The sequence below is a fragment of the Pectinophora gossypiella genome, chromosome 1 (assembly GCF_024362695.1).
Source record: "Pectinophora gossypiella chromosome 1, ilPecGoss1.1, whole genome shotgun sequence".
Taxonomy (NCBI): Eukaryota; Metazoa; Arthropoda; class Insecta; order Lepidoptera; family Gelechiidae; genus Pectinophora; species Pectinophora gossypiella.
Genome location: NC_065404.1, coordinates 2,733,692 through 2,747,386, shown reverse-complemented (window position 1 = coordinate 2,747,386; position 13,695 = coordinate 2,733,692). Strand labels below are relative to the sequence as shown.

The window sequence follows — 13,695 nt, the reverse complement described above, 5'->3', positions numbered from 1 at the left end:
ATAAATGATACATTGTGCACAGAGTACAAAGAATATTCCCTGAAAAACGCTTCATCATTTCTGTATCCAAAGTTATTAGCGTGAGAGGTCAAAAAAATGCATTATATTATTGCTTATCGATTTCGCCAGTCAACATTCTCCCGTCGATTTGTTACCAAAACAAACATGGAATAAAGGCATGCATTGACAGATCGTGTGAAAACTAACATCTCTTCCAATAACTCTGTGAAATCCACATGCGGTGACTTTGTCACGACGGCTTATCGATTCCCTATTCTATTGGCTTAGGACCCTCTCCGTCGGGACTTGTGTGAAATTGATGCCATTATTACGCGAAACAGACACAATAGTACGCCACGTGTCGTAGTCTATCGTTTCGCGAAATTAACAAACATTTTTGTAAGTTTACACATTCTGAGTGGGTTGCTATTGTATAGTTAAAGTAAATGTTTGAGCTTGCAATTTAGAATGCTATTTTAATTTCAACTGCTCCATTAGAAAATGTTGTTGGTTGAAAATAGTGTAGTTGATGTTCTCCTATTCACAAATAAGAATAATTTAACAACAACTTATAAAACGAAAACATCTCAAGGATACTTATTAGGAAAAAGTTTTGGTAAAATAATTCCATCAAATCAAACACGAATCCGTGAAAGTTTCGCTCTAAAAGATTTCAACAAACGAGCGCCAGAGATTTTCGAACTTGGAATCAGCTTTAAAATCGCTGAATATTTCAACTCGGCGTCGAGTTACCGGTAAACTAAAGTTTAATCCCGGTGTTTAGAAACGGATTACAGCGTCGCTTATCAGCTGTAGCCAGTGGAGGCTTTTTTAACTCGTCTGGTTTCAATTAAACGTCGGTTAATTTCGGTGCTAAGTGCTCGGTTAAGTCGTGACTTAATTTATCCCCGGCCGCAATTTATTTCCGGGATTAATGTAATGAAAGTCGCGCAGAGTCGTGCTAATTGCCGCTCCCGATTGTCTAAACAAAAATAAAGGGACGCCTCAAGGTGGTAAAGGTGCGCGATGGCGTTTTAAAATGGCGATTACGCAAACGTACCGGTTTGCGTTTAAGCCGTTTAAATGAGCGCCTGTGCTAAGTTATGTCGTGCGGAATGTTGCTCTATAAACGTTTTACGGCAAACGCATTTTCTTTAAGCTTTAATAAGAGAACTAATTTCGTATTTCCGTAGTGAGACATGAATCACCCTCATTTCATTTTACTGTTTAACGATTTCCTTATCTCGTGTGTACACTTGGCTCGGCCGTAACAAACGCACGATACGGACCAATTCAAACTAAAAATAATTAGGCCAGCATTACCCTCTTTTACTTTCTCAGTCCGACAGAATTACTATCGCCTTCGTTAGGAGTCTTTAGTTTTTTACGCTTAGAGACTTAAGGATGAGTTTGCTTTGAAGAGTCGAGGAGTGGTGGCAGAAACAAAGTTTGCAGCGCAGTGTAATCCACACACAATCCACATAAAAAAGGGTAAGTCTTCGATTACGGGCACTCGTTCGCTATACAATCAACATTACGCGCGTGGCAGCTGTGGAACCCTAAATTACGGCTTACGAAGGGTTCTTTTAGGAGAAAAAAACGAGAAAATACAAAAGAATTGACAGTTTAATCTTGAAAATTGGGTGGGGACAATAAAGTTACATAATACGGTACACCGTGTCAATTCATTAAGCTGCATGTGTAGGTATGCTTTATACCATAGTATAAATGGCTAAAAAATAAATGGGTCCCGTGTTTGCACCTTCACTTAAGACGAGTTTGCGTTTTTTATTGGTCATTTCGAATTTCCTTTTCGTAGGTAACCATTACATATTCTACGTATAGTTTTATTTTGAATGTGATCTGATTACCTTTGAATTTTTAACACCTTGTCTATCATGTCAAATAAACCGCCGTCGTATAAAACTGATAGGTAATAAACATAATAACTAAGAGCGACACCCTTCATTAAACTATTTTCCACGAGGACTGGATGTTTGTAAAATAAACAATTATTTCTAACTAACCGGTCAGTACTTTCAGTATAGGTTAATAATGGCTTCTGAATCAGTCGTTCTGGTTCTCACGGTCTACAATTGGCTTGTTAATAGTTATTTGCAGTACCTACCAATTATTTTATTATTTTGAGGTTTATACAGGGTGTTAGTGACACTTGATATCAACTCAGAATCATCCCTCAGTTTTCGTTACGACGTCACTAATACTCAGTATATTCCCCCCCTGTTTCTTTAACCATGACTTTTCTTTATCTACGAAGTACTGAAATTCAAGACGTAAATGGTCTAGTGGCCAACCGTTAATTAGTTTTCAAGCTGCGCGGAGGTTTCTAAGTAGGTGTAACTAACTGTCGATGACAATTGTCTGTAATCAGGAGGTACATAGTGCTTTAAATGACGTTTGACGAACGAATGGTCAATAGCAACTGGTTGGTCAAAAGCAATTAATTGAATTTGTACTCCGTTTCCAATCAAGAAGCAGAACAGACCGATGTATTTAAAAAGGATATATTCAGTTTATTTTCTTTTTTATGAGTACATCTTAATACAACAGGACGCAGAGAAACCGCTAAGTAAACGTGATTTTATTTATAGCGTGACCGATGTTTATAATGTTATGTTTTAGCATGTTTATGTCTAAGCATTAATTCTCCTACAGTTACAGTTGTCCAATGTCTTATAACATTTATAACTTGCTACCTTATTATACTTCAAATTAAAGCAGTAATTTGATCAACTTCGTATAAAAAGAATTGTTTTTACAAATGTTGGTGAAATACAATTTCACCAGTCACTCCACCACCACTCAAACCACCACTACTCCAATCTCATCAGTCGTCCCGTGATCATGGCACTTGCAACAGTGTCGAAATATCGGGAGTATCATATCCCCATTTAAACGCGGTAAGAACCCGTTATTATGTGCTTTAATTATGATAATAACCGCGTAAACTTAAAACAATGTATATACAATTTTAAACTTTTGACACCCCACATTTAAAAAATCATCCACTTTATTTCAAGGTTGTATTTTACTCATCATTATAATTTGTCTACACTTTTGTTTGTGCTGTAAGTAGATAGAGACGCATATAACATAACTATAATATCTTATTAATAAGCAATGTAAATTAAACTACTCCATTGGTTTGCAGGAGTAGAATCAACCTCTCTTTACAGTGTGTTGTTATGATGTTCACACGTGGGCAATACTCGTGTTGTTATAATAACATGACGATCAAAGACCTCTGACCATAAGGATGAATTATTTATATTAGATTAATTCACTTCTAAGATTAATGGTGTATTTCAAGCTTTCTTTGTGCACAGTAGGTGTAATGGCTTCTTGTAGATTAATGATTTGTCAAGATCATTTGAATAAGTAAGAAGTAGGTGGTTTGTTTTGTTTTAATGTACTCTTCATAAAAAGGGACTTCTTTACCCCCCTTCTTTTTTCATCAGATATTGTGTTGGTTTTGTCGTTATAGCATTTTCTATGTTTTTTTTTTGAGTTTGCTTCAGTTTATGATAACGATGGCTCAGTATGAATTAGTACTTACGAGAGTCACACTGCATATTATGTAAACGACCTCATTCCATCAAGGAACCGCCTTTAAAGTTTATAAGGACATTATGCAGCTACACTCAATCACAAAGTACCAGGGGAGTAGAAATCCAAAGGGGCACATTGACCGTCCTACGTCCCGCGAGCGCTATACCGTCGCTAATTCCCTGCCCGTATTTGAACCGCTGCTCCCGTATATCTCGATTCTTTGTTCGCTCCAACAAAGAGGGATGGGCTGGATGTGTTTGTACGTGAAATAGACAAATATTGCAAGACGCAAGGGTCGCATTTAGACAAAAGCGTATGATGATCATCCTTACGGACTGGGAGTTAACGCTTATTTGACTTTCATGCAGTGTGCTTTAGGTTTAAGAAATATTGATCGGACTGCAAAAGGTTCTGCCTGCCGTAGAAGTTATTTTTTTATGTTTACATGTAGAGGGTTCTAATTAAAATCAAAATATGGACAAAAATCTTACTTTCTACATCTACATCTTGTTAGCATGTCGCCGTCACCCTCATCTTCAATACAACATACAAAAAATATAAAAACAAACTTCCTAACAAGCCGAACAGGTACTAGGCTCACATACGCGTTGAGAAGTTCTTTGAAACTATTCGAGCGGTTAAGGGGGTGCTACACTCCCCTTGCACTCCTTTAGGTTCCATTGACGGGATCCAGTTGACGTTAGTTACGATTGTAGTATTGTACCTTCGAGGGGACGTAGGACGCCTTAATGAGGGGAAGGGACTTTTTATGGACAATTTAAGAGAGATCGATGTGTTTGAGTATTTTGTGAGGTAGCAGCCGTGTTTCTGTCAATTCAAAGTGAAAAATGGTTACTAACGTATTTTGAAATTTTATATGTTAGATAGAATTGATTGACTAATAAATTTTACCAGGATGAGATGGGATGGGAAGAAATGTTACCACGTGATTTACTAAAATTCGAAACAATGCTGTCAAACAGATTTTAATGTAAGTTCAGCATTTAGTAGGTCTTACTTTTGGGTTGTCATTCCAATGATTAGTGTAACACAAAAAACAGAATAAAAAAAATAACAATTCGAAAAATATGGGTGTCCTAAATAAATGTAACTCGCTTTTTGTTTGTTTAATCTAAGGGTTGTTTGGTTATCTTGGTTGATGAATAGTACGTGTCGTGGGGTTAACAAAAATGTAAAGATAACCCTATCATGGCTGCCGGGTAATTTGTCTGAGTAATTTATTGATGGTTTATAATTAGCTTATCTTTTTCAAGTAGTGCCGACTAAATAATGTATTGCTTTTTAGGGGTTTGGTGTTAAAAGGAGTTTACTAAGCCACATAACTCTTTTTATGTTGTAATTCGTAGCAGATCTTTGAATACAGAATTCTGTAGGTATATATAAAATCAATTTTCTTGGAGAAGGTACCTTCTTGATTTATGATACAAACTGTACAATCTGGAGGCACAGCAAAACAAACCCAACTCGACGACTATATTCCCAACTGGGGTAGTCAAATTAACATCCATCGCACGATTAACTAAGTACTCACGCTTATATAACCACTCTTGCATTAACTAAATGTAAACAACCATAGGCGCCATTGTAACTCACCTTCTCTAAGGACCTCAGTTTATGCCTCCCTAAATTAACGCCGTTCTAGACATGTCTCATATTTTCCCGTTAAAAGGAAGCACAGATGCGATCCTAAAAGCGAGAGGTGCCGTGAGGGGTGAAGCCCGCTTGAGTGCCCGAACAAACATGGATGAGTTATACAGTCTTTCCTCCTGTGTTTGAACACTTTTGCGTCGTCTGGCTTTTGGTATATAATACATACATGTATGTTGTTGTCATTGTGTATTCTTGGTGATTTTTTTTAAACTACTATCGTCAATAATATTTCTATATTATGTTATGTTGGATTAGGAATTTATTAAAAATGAATTTCATGTAAGTACATGGAATTACGTAGAATTTTATTTAAGTAGTTGTTGTAAGGCGCCGTAAATTTTGAAAACTTTATAATACCTAGTAACTTCTTTATTATCAGATGTTCTTAACTACGTTAAACGATATACATGGTATTAGTGACATCATAACGAATACTTTGAGGGATGATCAGACCATGATTCAGAGTTAATATCAAGTGGAATTTTCCAACGCAAAAGTATAGAATTGAAAATAATTACAAAAGAAACAAATTTAAAACACGAATTTTGCAACGGAAAATCCCACTTACCTAATGGACTGAATCATCCCCCTCAGTATTCGTTACGATATCACTAACACCCTGTACATAAAATAACGAAATCCACCTCTAACACCACTAAAAGTATTCGTTTTTAGCTGTAATGATATCCTCAAATATTTGTAATAACTTTGAAACCATTATTGCAGCAGTTCAAAATTTATTTGAAAATATAAAGAAAGATCATTCTATTCAAAACTTCAAACATCTTGTCCCAAACAATGACAATTGTGATCAACCCGTCCCATCTATAATATATTTCCGGAGTAATTATTATAATAATAAATTCAAATAAAAGACAACAGGAAACCGCCGCGTGAACTTGGACTAAAGGTCCGAAAGTTGAAGTCAGGAAGGAAAGCCCGAAAACCCGGGAATGGTCGCTAGAAAGTTTGCCTCAAAAACCGTAACCGAAACCCCAAAAATTTAAGCCTGCTCGGTTTCCGCCCGGCGTAAATGTTATTCGGGACTTTCTTTATTCTCTTTGTTTTAGTCAGTTTATTTTTCGTGGGCAGCTTATACCCGGATCGAGATTTTACGACGCAAAAGCGATGCGATTGAAACCAACTCGTGTTTAAAACAACAAAAATTCCAAAACAATAATGAGCGTTAACAAGATTTTAAAACTTCGCTCCGTTTGATAGAAAGCAACAAAAGAAAACTCCTTTCATTTATGTGTTCTCGTAGTCTTCAAAGCGAGAACGACCCTTCTCAAAAGTAATTGACAAATTCAAACTGAAAAATAGAAAAATAAAGACCCAGAAAAACTTTGATGGAAAAATTTTCATTTTTCCGATTTAGCAAGTGAGGATGTCAGACATGGAGACAGGTCTATATTAACTTATACATTATAAATGGGTCAGAGTATACCATTATAAATAAATGCAAACAAAAATAAAACGTTGCCTGAGAGCTCAGTGCCACAAATTACTTATATGTAAAAATTGTCCTCTTCACTACGCTCAATAAAAACGGTTCAGTGAGTAGTAAAGCAGTTTTATACATTGGAATTTTGGAGGGCTTTATGAAAACTCCCCCAACACTTGATACGTACTGTAGGACTGCGTAATTTGTCTTTCAGGGTGATTCCAGGGCTGATCGGGAAGGCAGATGGTGCGATATTGAAGGCCCCTAGTTTTATACCCGGCCCGATCATAAAACAAAAAGAAATCTGTCAAAAGAACTACGTATAGGCAGGAATTGGAAAAAGGAAAAGGGGAGCTCATCATCACTGTGAATAATATCTGCACTTGTATTAGAGAAAATGAAAAATCTGCAAGTAAAAAAAAAATGTTCCGCCGATATTGACTGAGAGGTGAGATTAAATTTTGCGGACTTCGATATTAAAGACTATGTAACAAACATTAAAATTATTATGTTGCGAGTCAAATTGAACAACATTTTAAAAAGTAATGTTTAGAATGAATGATTTCATGTCGTGAAATGTCAGCATGGCGAATCTGGTTGTACCCGACTATGAGTTATGTATGATCGTAAGTGCTGTACCTATTTGGTTTCATTTGTTGTTTTATTTTCGCGTTTAAAAGTAAACAAGATAAAGACGTTAACCCTACCTACGGCTGCTACAGTTATAATATTACTACAGGTAACCATACAAGTAGGTATGGGTGTTAGTGACACCGTAATGAAAATTACTGGAATTTCTTGTCGGAAAATTCATGAAGAGTATTTTTTTAAATTAGATTTGCTACGGAAAATTCCACTTGATATCAACTCAGAATCATGGTCTGAATCATCCCTCAAAGTTTTCGTTAAGATATCACTAACACCCTATACAGGAGAAGTCATAGAACAATATTGTAGCGTTGTATGTGCGCCGCCAATATTGTAGCTGATTCAGTGCGCCGAAGCAAGTTAAGCAACGCTCAGGGCGGTCACTTAATGGATGGGTTACCACTAATTACATTTATCCCTTCGAGGGACGCGTTAAGCTAATTTTGTCTGCTAGTAATACTACCGAGTCGGTATATTGGTGTGCCTATGTTTAGCATAAACAGCCTATACACGTCCCATTGCTGGGCACAGACCTCCCCTTATTCAACCGGAGGGGCACAGCCTTCCGTATGTTTTTTTATTATTGCGTAGGCTTTTGAAAGGAATTACTTTGGATGGATATTTTGGCCAACAAGATTTCGCTCCGGCAGCAATCCTACGTACTAATAGTCGCAGTGCATAGAAGAGATAGAGTGAGTGAGTGATAGAGTGTGTGTGTGTGCGTAGTCGTAGTGGTGGGGTCGGTGCGGTGGTTGGAGGCAGAGACGAGGATAAATCTCTAATTCAAAAACATAACTCTCCCTAACTTATGTGGGTCTGTATTGTAAGTAGGGTAAAACAATTGCAAGTTTGAAAGTAATAATATAGATTCAATGATGTTAGACTTACCAAAGGCATATTGGGGTTGGAGCCGTTGAGATGTCGTGTGTCACTGTTCTGAAACAAGGAAAAGTTTTGTTATTACTATTGTAGTTAATGAAACATGAGTATACTAAAGTATAGATTCAAACGTGTTATTATTTTTCAATTTAGTATGTCTAAAGTAACTTCGATATTATGGGCTAGCAATGTAAATGAAAAATGATTATTTTCTTTTACAATAAAGCCTTAACTACTAGTGGATTAGGGTCTCTATTTAAGCGTAGCCTATGTTTGGAGGACCAGCTCGTCCATTGTTACAAATAAATTGTCAGACAACAAGGCAGTCCGGTTTATTTTACTTTTGGAGATAAGTAGTATGACATGCAGATAGAGATATATCAAGACACCCAGCCCTATTAACCACGAATGTGCATCTGTCGTGCATTATTATAGCTATAGACGTTTCTACGTACATGTGTGTTTTTTATTGATTCTGCTCAACCTACCATACTATATCCAAATGCTAATTTCAGGTTTAAATATTGTTTGCAAGCACCAAACAAAACAATATAGGTACGTCGGCTTTTAAACATACCCATACCCGAAACTGCTACTACTAGTGAAAAATAACCTCATTCCTTTATAGGCCTTTTCTGTAACTAAACGCAGACCCGCTTTGTCAGTCAAATAGCTCGAGACAAAAACACCTGGGCTTGTTACGTATGGGTTTATTTATTAACCCTCTGACTAAGACGGAGATACTCTGAACAAGGAAAACAGCTGCTTAAGGATGGGTAGAAAATTAAGAGATACTTTCAGCTGGAAATATACAAACATTCTGTTTTGGCTGTCATATGTTTTATAACCTAAAGAGGAAGAAAATCCCTTGAAATACAATAAGCGACGCGCAACGCCTTAGGATATGCAGAACCATGAACCGGCACGAGAAAAACTTGCGGCTAGCGTATATAGGATGCATATATAAGAACACGCCTATTTCCCGTTGAGGTAGGCAGGGACCATGGATTTCTACTTACTAACGATCTTGGCAAATTCCTTACCAATAATAAGTTTTACTCACAATGACGAGATTTGTCTCTTCGAGTTGGATTATTGATAACAAAACACCAACTGCACGACATCATCCCTGTTGCAGAAGTATCTTAGTAAGTTACAGTATTCACGATTTCAGGTTGGCTTTAAAGTAAAATATACTCGGTAATCTCTACCATATAGCTAGATCCATTTTCATGACTTTCTAAATAAATAATTCTAATGCCCACACAAGACTGGCCGAGCGTGGGGTGGCCATATTTTACAGGCCTGTCCTGCGCGACGTGTCGCCACCTTTTTGTCCCTTTTTGCAAGCCAGTGTGGACACCCCACTACGTGTTCCGCAGTTTTACAGTTTTTGAAATGGATAAAAAGGTCCTTCTGTAAAAATGCAGTTTGGGTATGCTGTAGCAGTTTTTGGCCTATTTTTAGTTTTAAAAAGCCCGGTTTAATTCACTGCTGGAAATAAATGCTTGTTTGGTGTGAATTGTGGGAAGTGTTTAGAAAAGCGGTTATGGTAGGATGTGAACTGTCTTTACCTTTAAAACGTTTATGTTCAATGATCAAACTATAAAAATATCATATTTCTAAGGTCAGCCGGTCGGCCTGTGCATGCATTACAATGCAGCTTTTGACTAGTAAACTGTTAAAATTAGGATAATTACCTTGAAAGCCACTGTGACATTGAGAAACTGACCCTGTCTAACTGTTTCTACATTTTTTAAGCTATTCATAACACAGAAGGTCAGTGTGTAGTCGTCAGAGAATTTCTCCGGTAATTACCGTTTCTAGGAAGACTGTTTTAAAATGAGCTGTTGAAGTAGAGACGTTTGTAAAGTTTGTTGTCACTTGTTTATTCTTTAGAAATAGATAAGAGAGGTTAAGACTTTTGAATAGAAAAAATTGGAACATGTAGCAGTGTTAGTTTTTCGTGTGTTTATAACCAGTAGAGAGAGAATTTACTTTCGTATAAATTCTTCATTGAAATAACTTTTTAAAATTAATATTTTTTTTGAGTTTCCGTTTCCTGACAATGGATGTCAGTAAGATGCTCAGGGTTGGTGAGGTCGGCTTTACAGTCCAGACGAATGAAGAAGAAATATATTAATGGTGAACGTAGTATTTGTAATGGGCTTATAAATAAATAATTCTACTTTTGTTACTAAATCCTATTTTACTACTTACATTCGGGCACGATCGAATGTAAACGCGTCTTTAATACGGCTGTAACTATTTTCATTCTCATATCTATAATTCTAATCTTATATTTTCATTCTCAGCAGTAGGTCGTAAATTACTAATTATCCAATGACAATCAGTAAAATATGGTGTCATTCCTGTTACTATTGTTTTACGGTTGAGGTAAGTACGATTATTTTGTAAGGCGTTCTGAGTAGATTTTATTTCAGAGATGTTCTGCTTGAGGCAGTGCTTTATAAAATAACGACATTCCCGTTGTAAGCAAGGCAGAATGGTGCTGTTTATTCCGTACTCGAGCCAGTGCTGGCACGTATATTTCGCGTGCATGTCAGTTGCATTAGTGCATCGTGTATTTATAGCTGAACCTGCACTAATCCTAGACGATTCGAGCGTTCCAATATATGCTGCATATGGCCAGCTTCGGTGACAAACGGCAAAACATTCCATCGATTTAAAACATGAACGCGATGAAATCGTTCGTCAGTATTATCGTAAACATGTGATGGACAGCGTTTTGCACTTGTGTATGCGATACTTTATTGGTTATTGCTGCGATTTGGATTTTAAAAGATTCATTAAAAAATACAACGTGAGCTACCAATAAATGAATATGAATAAAATGACATAAATGTAACAGTTTTAAATACAGTGGCAGTGGTTTTCATCAAACAAGATACTTACGATATAATGCTAAATACCAAATATTACTAGACATTCTATGAATTAAGTACTTAAGTAGTTTTAAAAATTGCTGCACTTTATACGTATTCTTATTTTGGTGGCGAACTCTGTGGGTACTAATATCTGCTCATGCTTTGCCACTTGAATTATGTTAATTTTAAAAATATGCGGTAGTTGGTACCTACTCTTGACCATGGAGTTTCGATGAGCAAAATTTGCCATAAATGTAATTATAAATAGGCTTAAGTGCTAAAGGTAAAAAATCACCTTTTGTTCGGGACTACAGGTATGAATGATCGAAGCAAATGGAATACCATACTCTTTGCTTATCTCAGTGGAAAATAGTCGTAGGACCTAGTCAGAAATAGACTCTTGTTCTTCTCCTCATTCTCTTTCTACCACAGAAGGTAGACAGCTTTACAAACAACAGCAAGGGGTTTCAACAAGTGAAAATTGGGTCTTAAAACCGAAATTGTCGCTCATTATAAAGATGTCCTAGGCCATTAGCGCGCGCCCTGGCTTTGTCTCCTTTGTTCGCCTCCAATTAGTCGTAAGTTAGAGCTTCAGCCAGCACCTTGGAGCTCGGAGCTGGGCTATTATTGCTTAATAGATTATGGCTTACCTCCTCGCTTAGCCTCGTGCTTTGTCTCAGTAGTCGGTAAACCATTCGCATAGACCACTAAATTGTAGCCAGGAAATTATTTCGGATAGTTCTGTCTTTACCTCGAATAGCAGTTCTTGTCGATTTAATAAGTTTACTGTTTTTACTACGGCTATTCAACGGACAAATGACTGAGCTTTGCGTGGTTCCGGAAACACGTTAATCCTGTTGATCCTAAGTTATTATTACTATTTATGACAATACGATGAAAAATGACTATCTCATTAGGAGTCGATTGACGTGAAACAATAGACAGTCGGGCCACCAACAAAATCTTACGCAGATTTATAACGCTACTTCACCTGGTGTCTTTTTGGTTGCAAACTATTGAGATATGAACCCTTAGGGTTTTATATAAAGCTTCTGATATAATTCCGTCTTCTTACACCATGAAATGTATTATAATACTTTTTGATAATTTAATCTGTATCCACTTCGCGGAAGCTTAACTTTCATAATTATTACAGTGGTTGTATGTGACAGGACTAATTAAATAAACAGTATTAAAACGTTACAATAGAGCTAAATATAATTGCAAACAAAAAGATTTGTGCGAAAATCAAATGTTTAGTAATTGGGTCGTGTACTAGGTTCAAGATAAATTCTGAAATTCTGATTACTAAATAAAGACAGATCTAAAAGTAAGGAAAAAACATATTCTTTTTTATATTTAACTCATTTATGAATTTTAATCAAGAAAAACGTTATAATAAGTCCGTCATTTTATCACGTTTTTCTATGACGTCACAGTGTGCTTTTTCGTACCATTCCCTTAGTAATTTCGTGTTTTGACGTTTAGAAAAAAGTAACTGATTTGACTAGTTGGAAACTAGCCTGTTACGGATGTTTGGCAGTTAGTTACACTTCAGATATTGGCAGTTATTTACACTACAGACTTGTAGGCTACCAAGGAAGTTAGCCAAGCTAGCCTGCTTTTTACAATTAAGGAGGACTTAAATGTTTCTGTAACAAAGTTTTAGGCATTTGCAGAAAAAAGTCCACATTCATTTGTATATTTAAGACAGCAACTAAAATGTTCTTTGACCTAATAATCAATTTAAATAGGGATTTCTGTTATCTTAAGTAACATTATACTTCGTGCTTCGTTCTCGAGATTAGTAACCTGTAAGATGATAAGCTTGAACACAATGTAGTAACGCATAGTGACACCATTCATTGCACACATAGTTGAAAGCATATAGAAAAAAAAATAATAACAAAAGTAATTCTTTTTTTTTTTTTAAGGGTAGTCTTATATTGTCTGCCCCACTCGGATAGTCTCCGCGCGCTTCATTCGCTTTTGTGTGCTCCGCCATTCTGCACGGTTCAAATAATTGACCTATAATTCGAGAAAAAACTCTTAGAATACAATAGTTTTACTAGCTAATAATGTCCAAAAGACACAGTGAGGATATTGGTGACGTGAATCACATTAACAAACGTCTAAAAACATTAGAACGCATGATAATGCGTTCACGAAGACCTCGTGCTCGAGTTATTGAATCATCATCGTCGGAAGCGTCGTCACGGGAACCATCGCCTACTTCGAAGAACCTACAAGGTATTTAGTACAAACTTACATAATTTTCGTCAAGTTCGATATTTAAATTTTTATTATGTACGGCTTCGTCAGACACTTTAGGTGTTTATCTCGCCACTGCATAAAACAAGGTCAAGGTCAAAACATGACCAACAATCTGCCTGTTCTAAATTCAAATTTCGTTACGGCACAATCGGCAATCGGATAACTCTTTGGGAGTTTTTCCACCGCCACAACGTGCTCAGATTCAAATATATAATTATATATTATATAAGTACCTAGATACTTATAACCACATACCTACTATGCTCAATCGGTTGACTCTCTGGGAGTCCTCCACGAGTACGGTATAGGTATAGATATTTA

General features: G+C 36.5%; 1 protein-coding gene across 1 annotated transcript in view; it reads right to left on the bottom strand.

Annotated features, from left to right (window-relative positions):
- The window catches only part of LOC126376100 (insulin-like growth factor-binding protein complex acid labile subunit), a 265,800-nt gene that overhangs the window by 117,286 nt on the left and 134,819 nt on the right, over positions 1-13,695 (bottom strand). Inside the window, exon 4 of the mRNA XM_050023305.1 lies at positions 8,222-8,269. Coding sequence (XP_049879262.1) covers positions 8,222-8,269 — 48 coding nt within the window. The remainder of the gene's footprint in view (positions 1-8,221; positions 8,270-13,695) is intronic.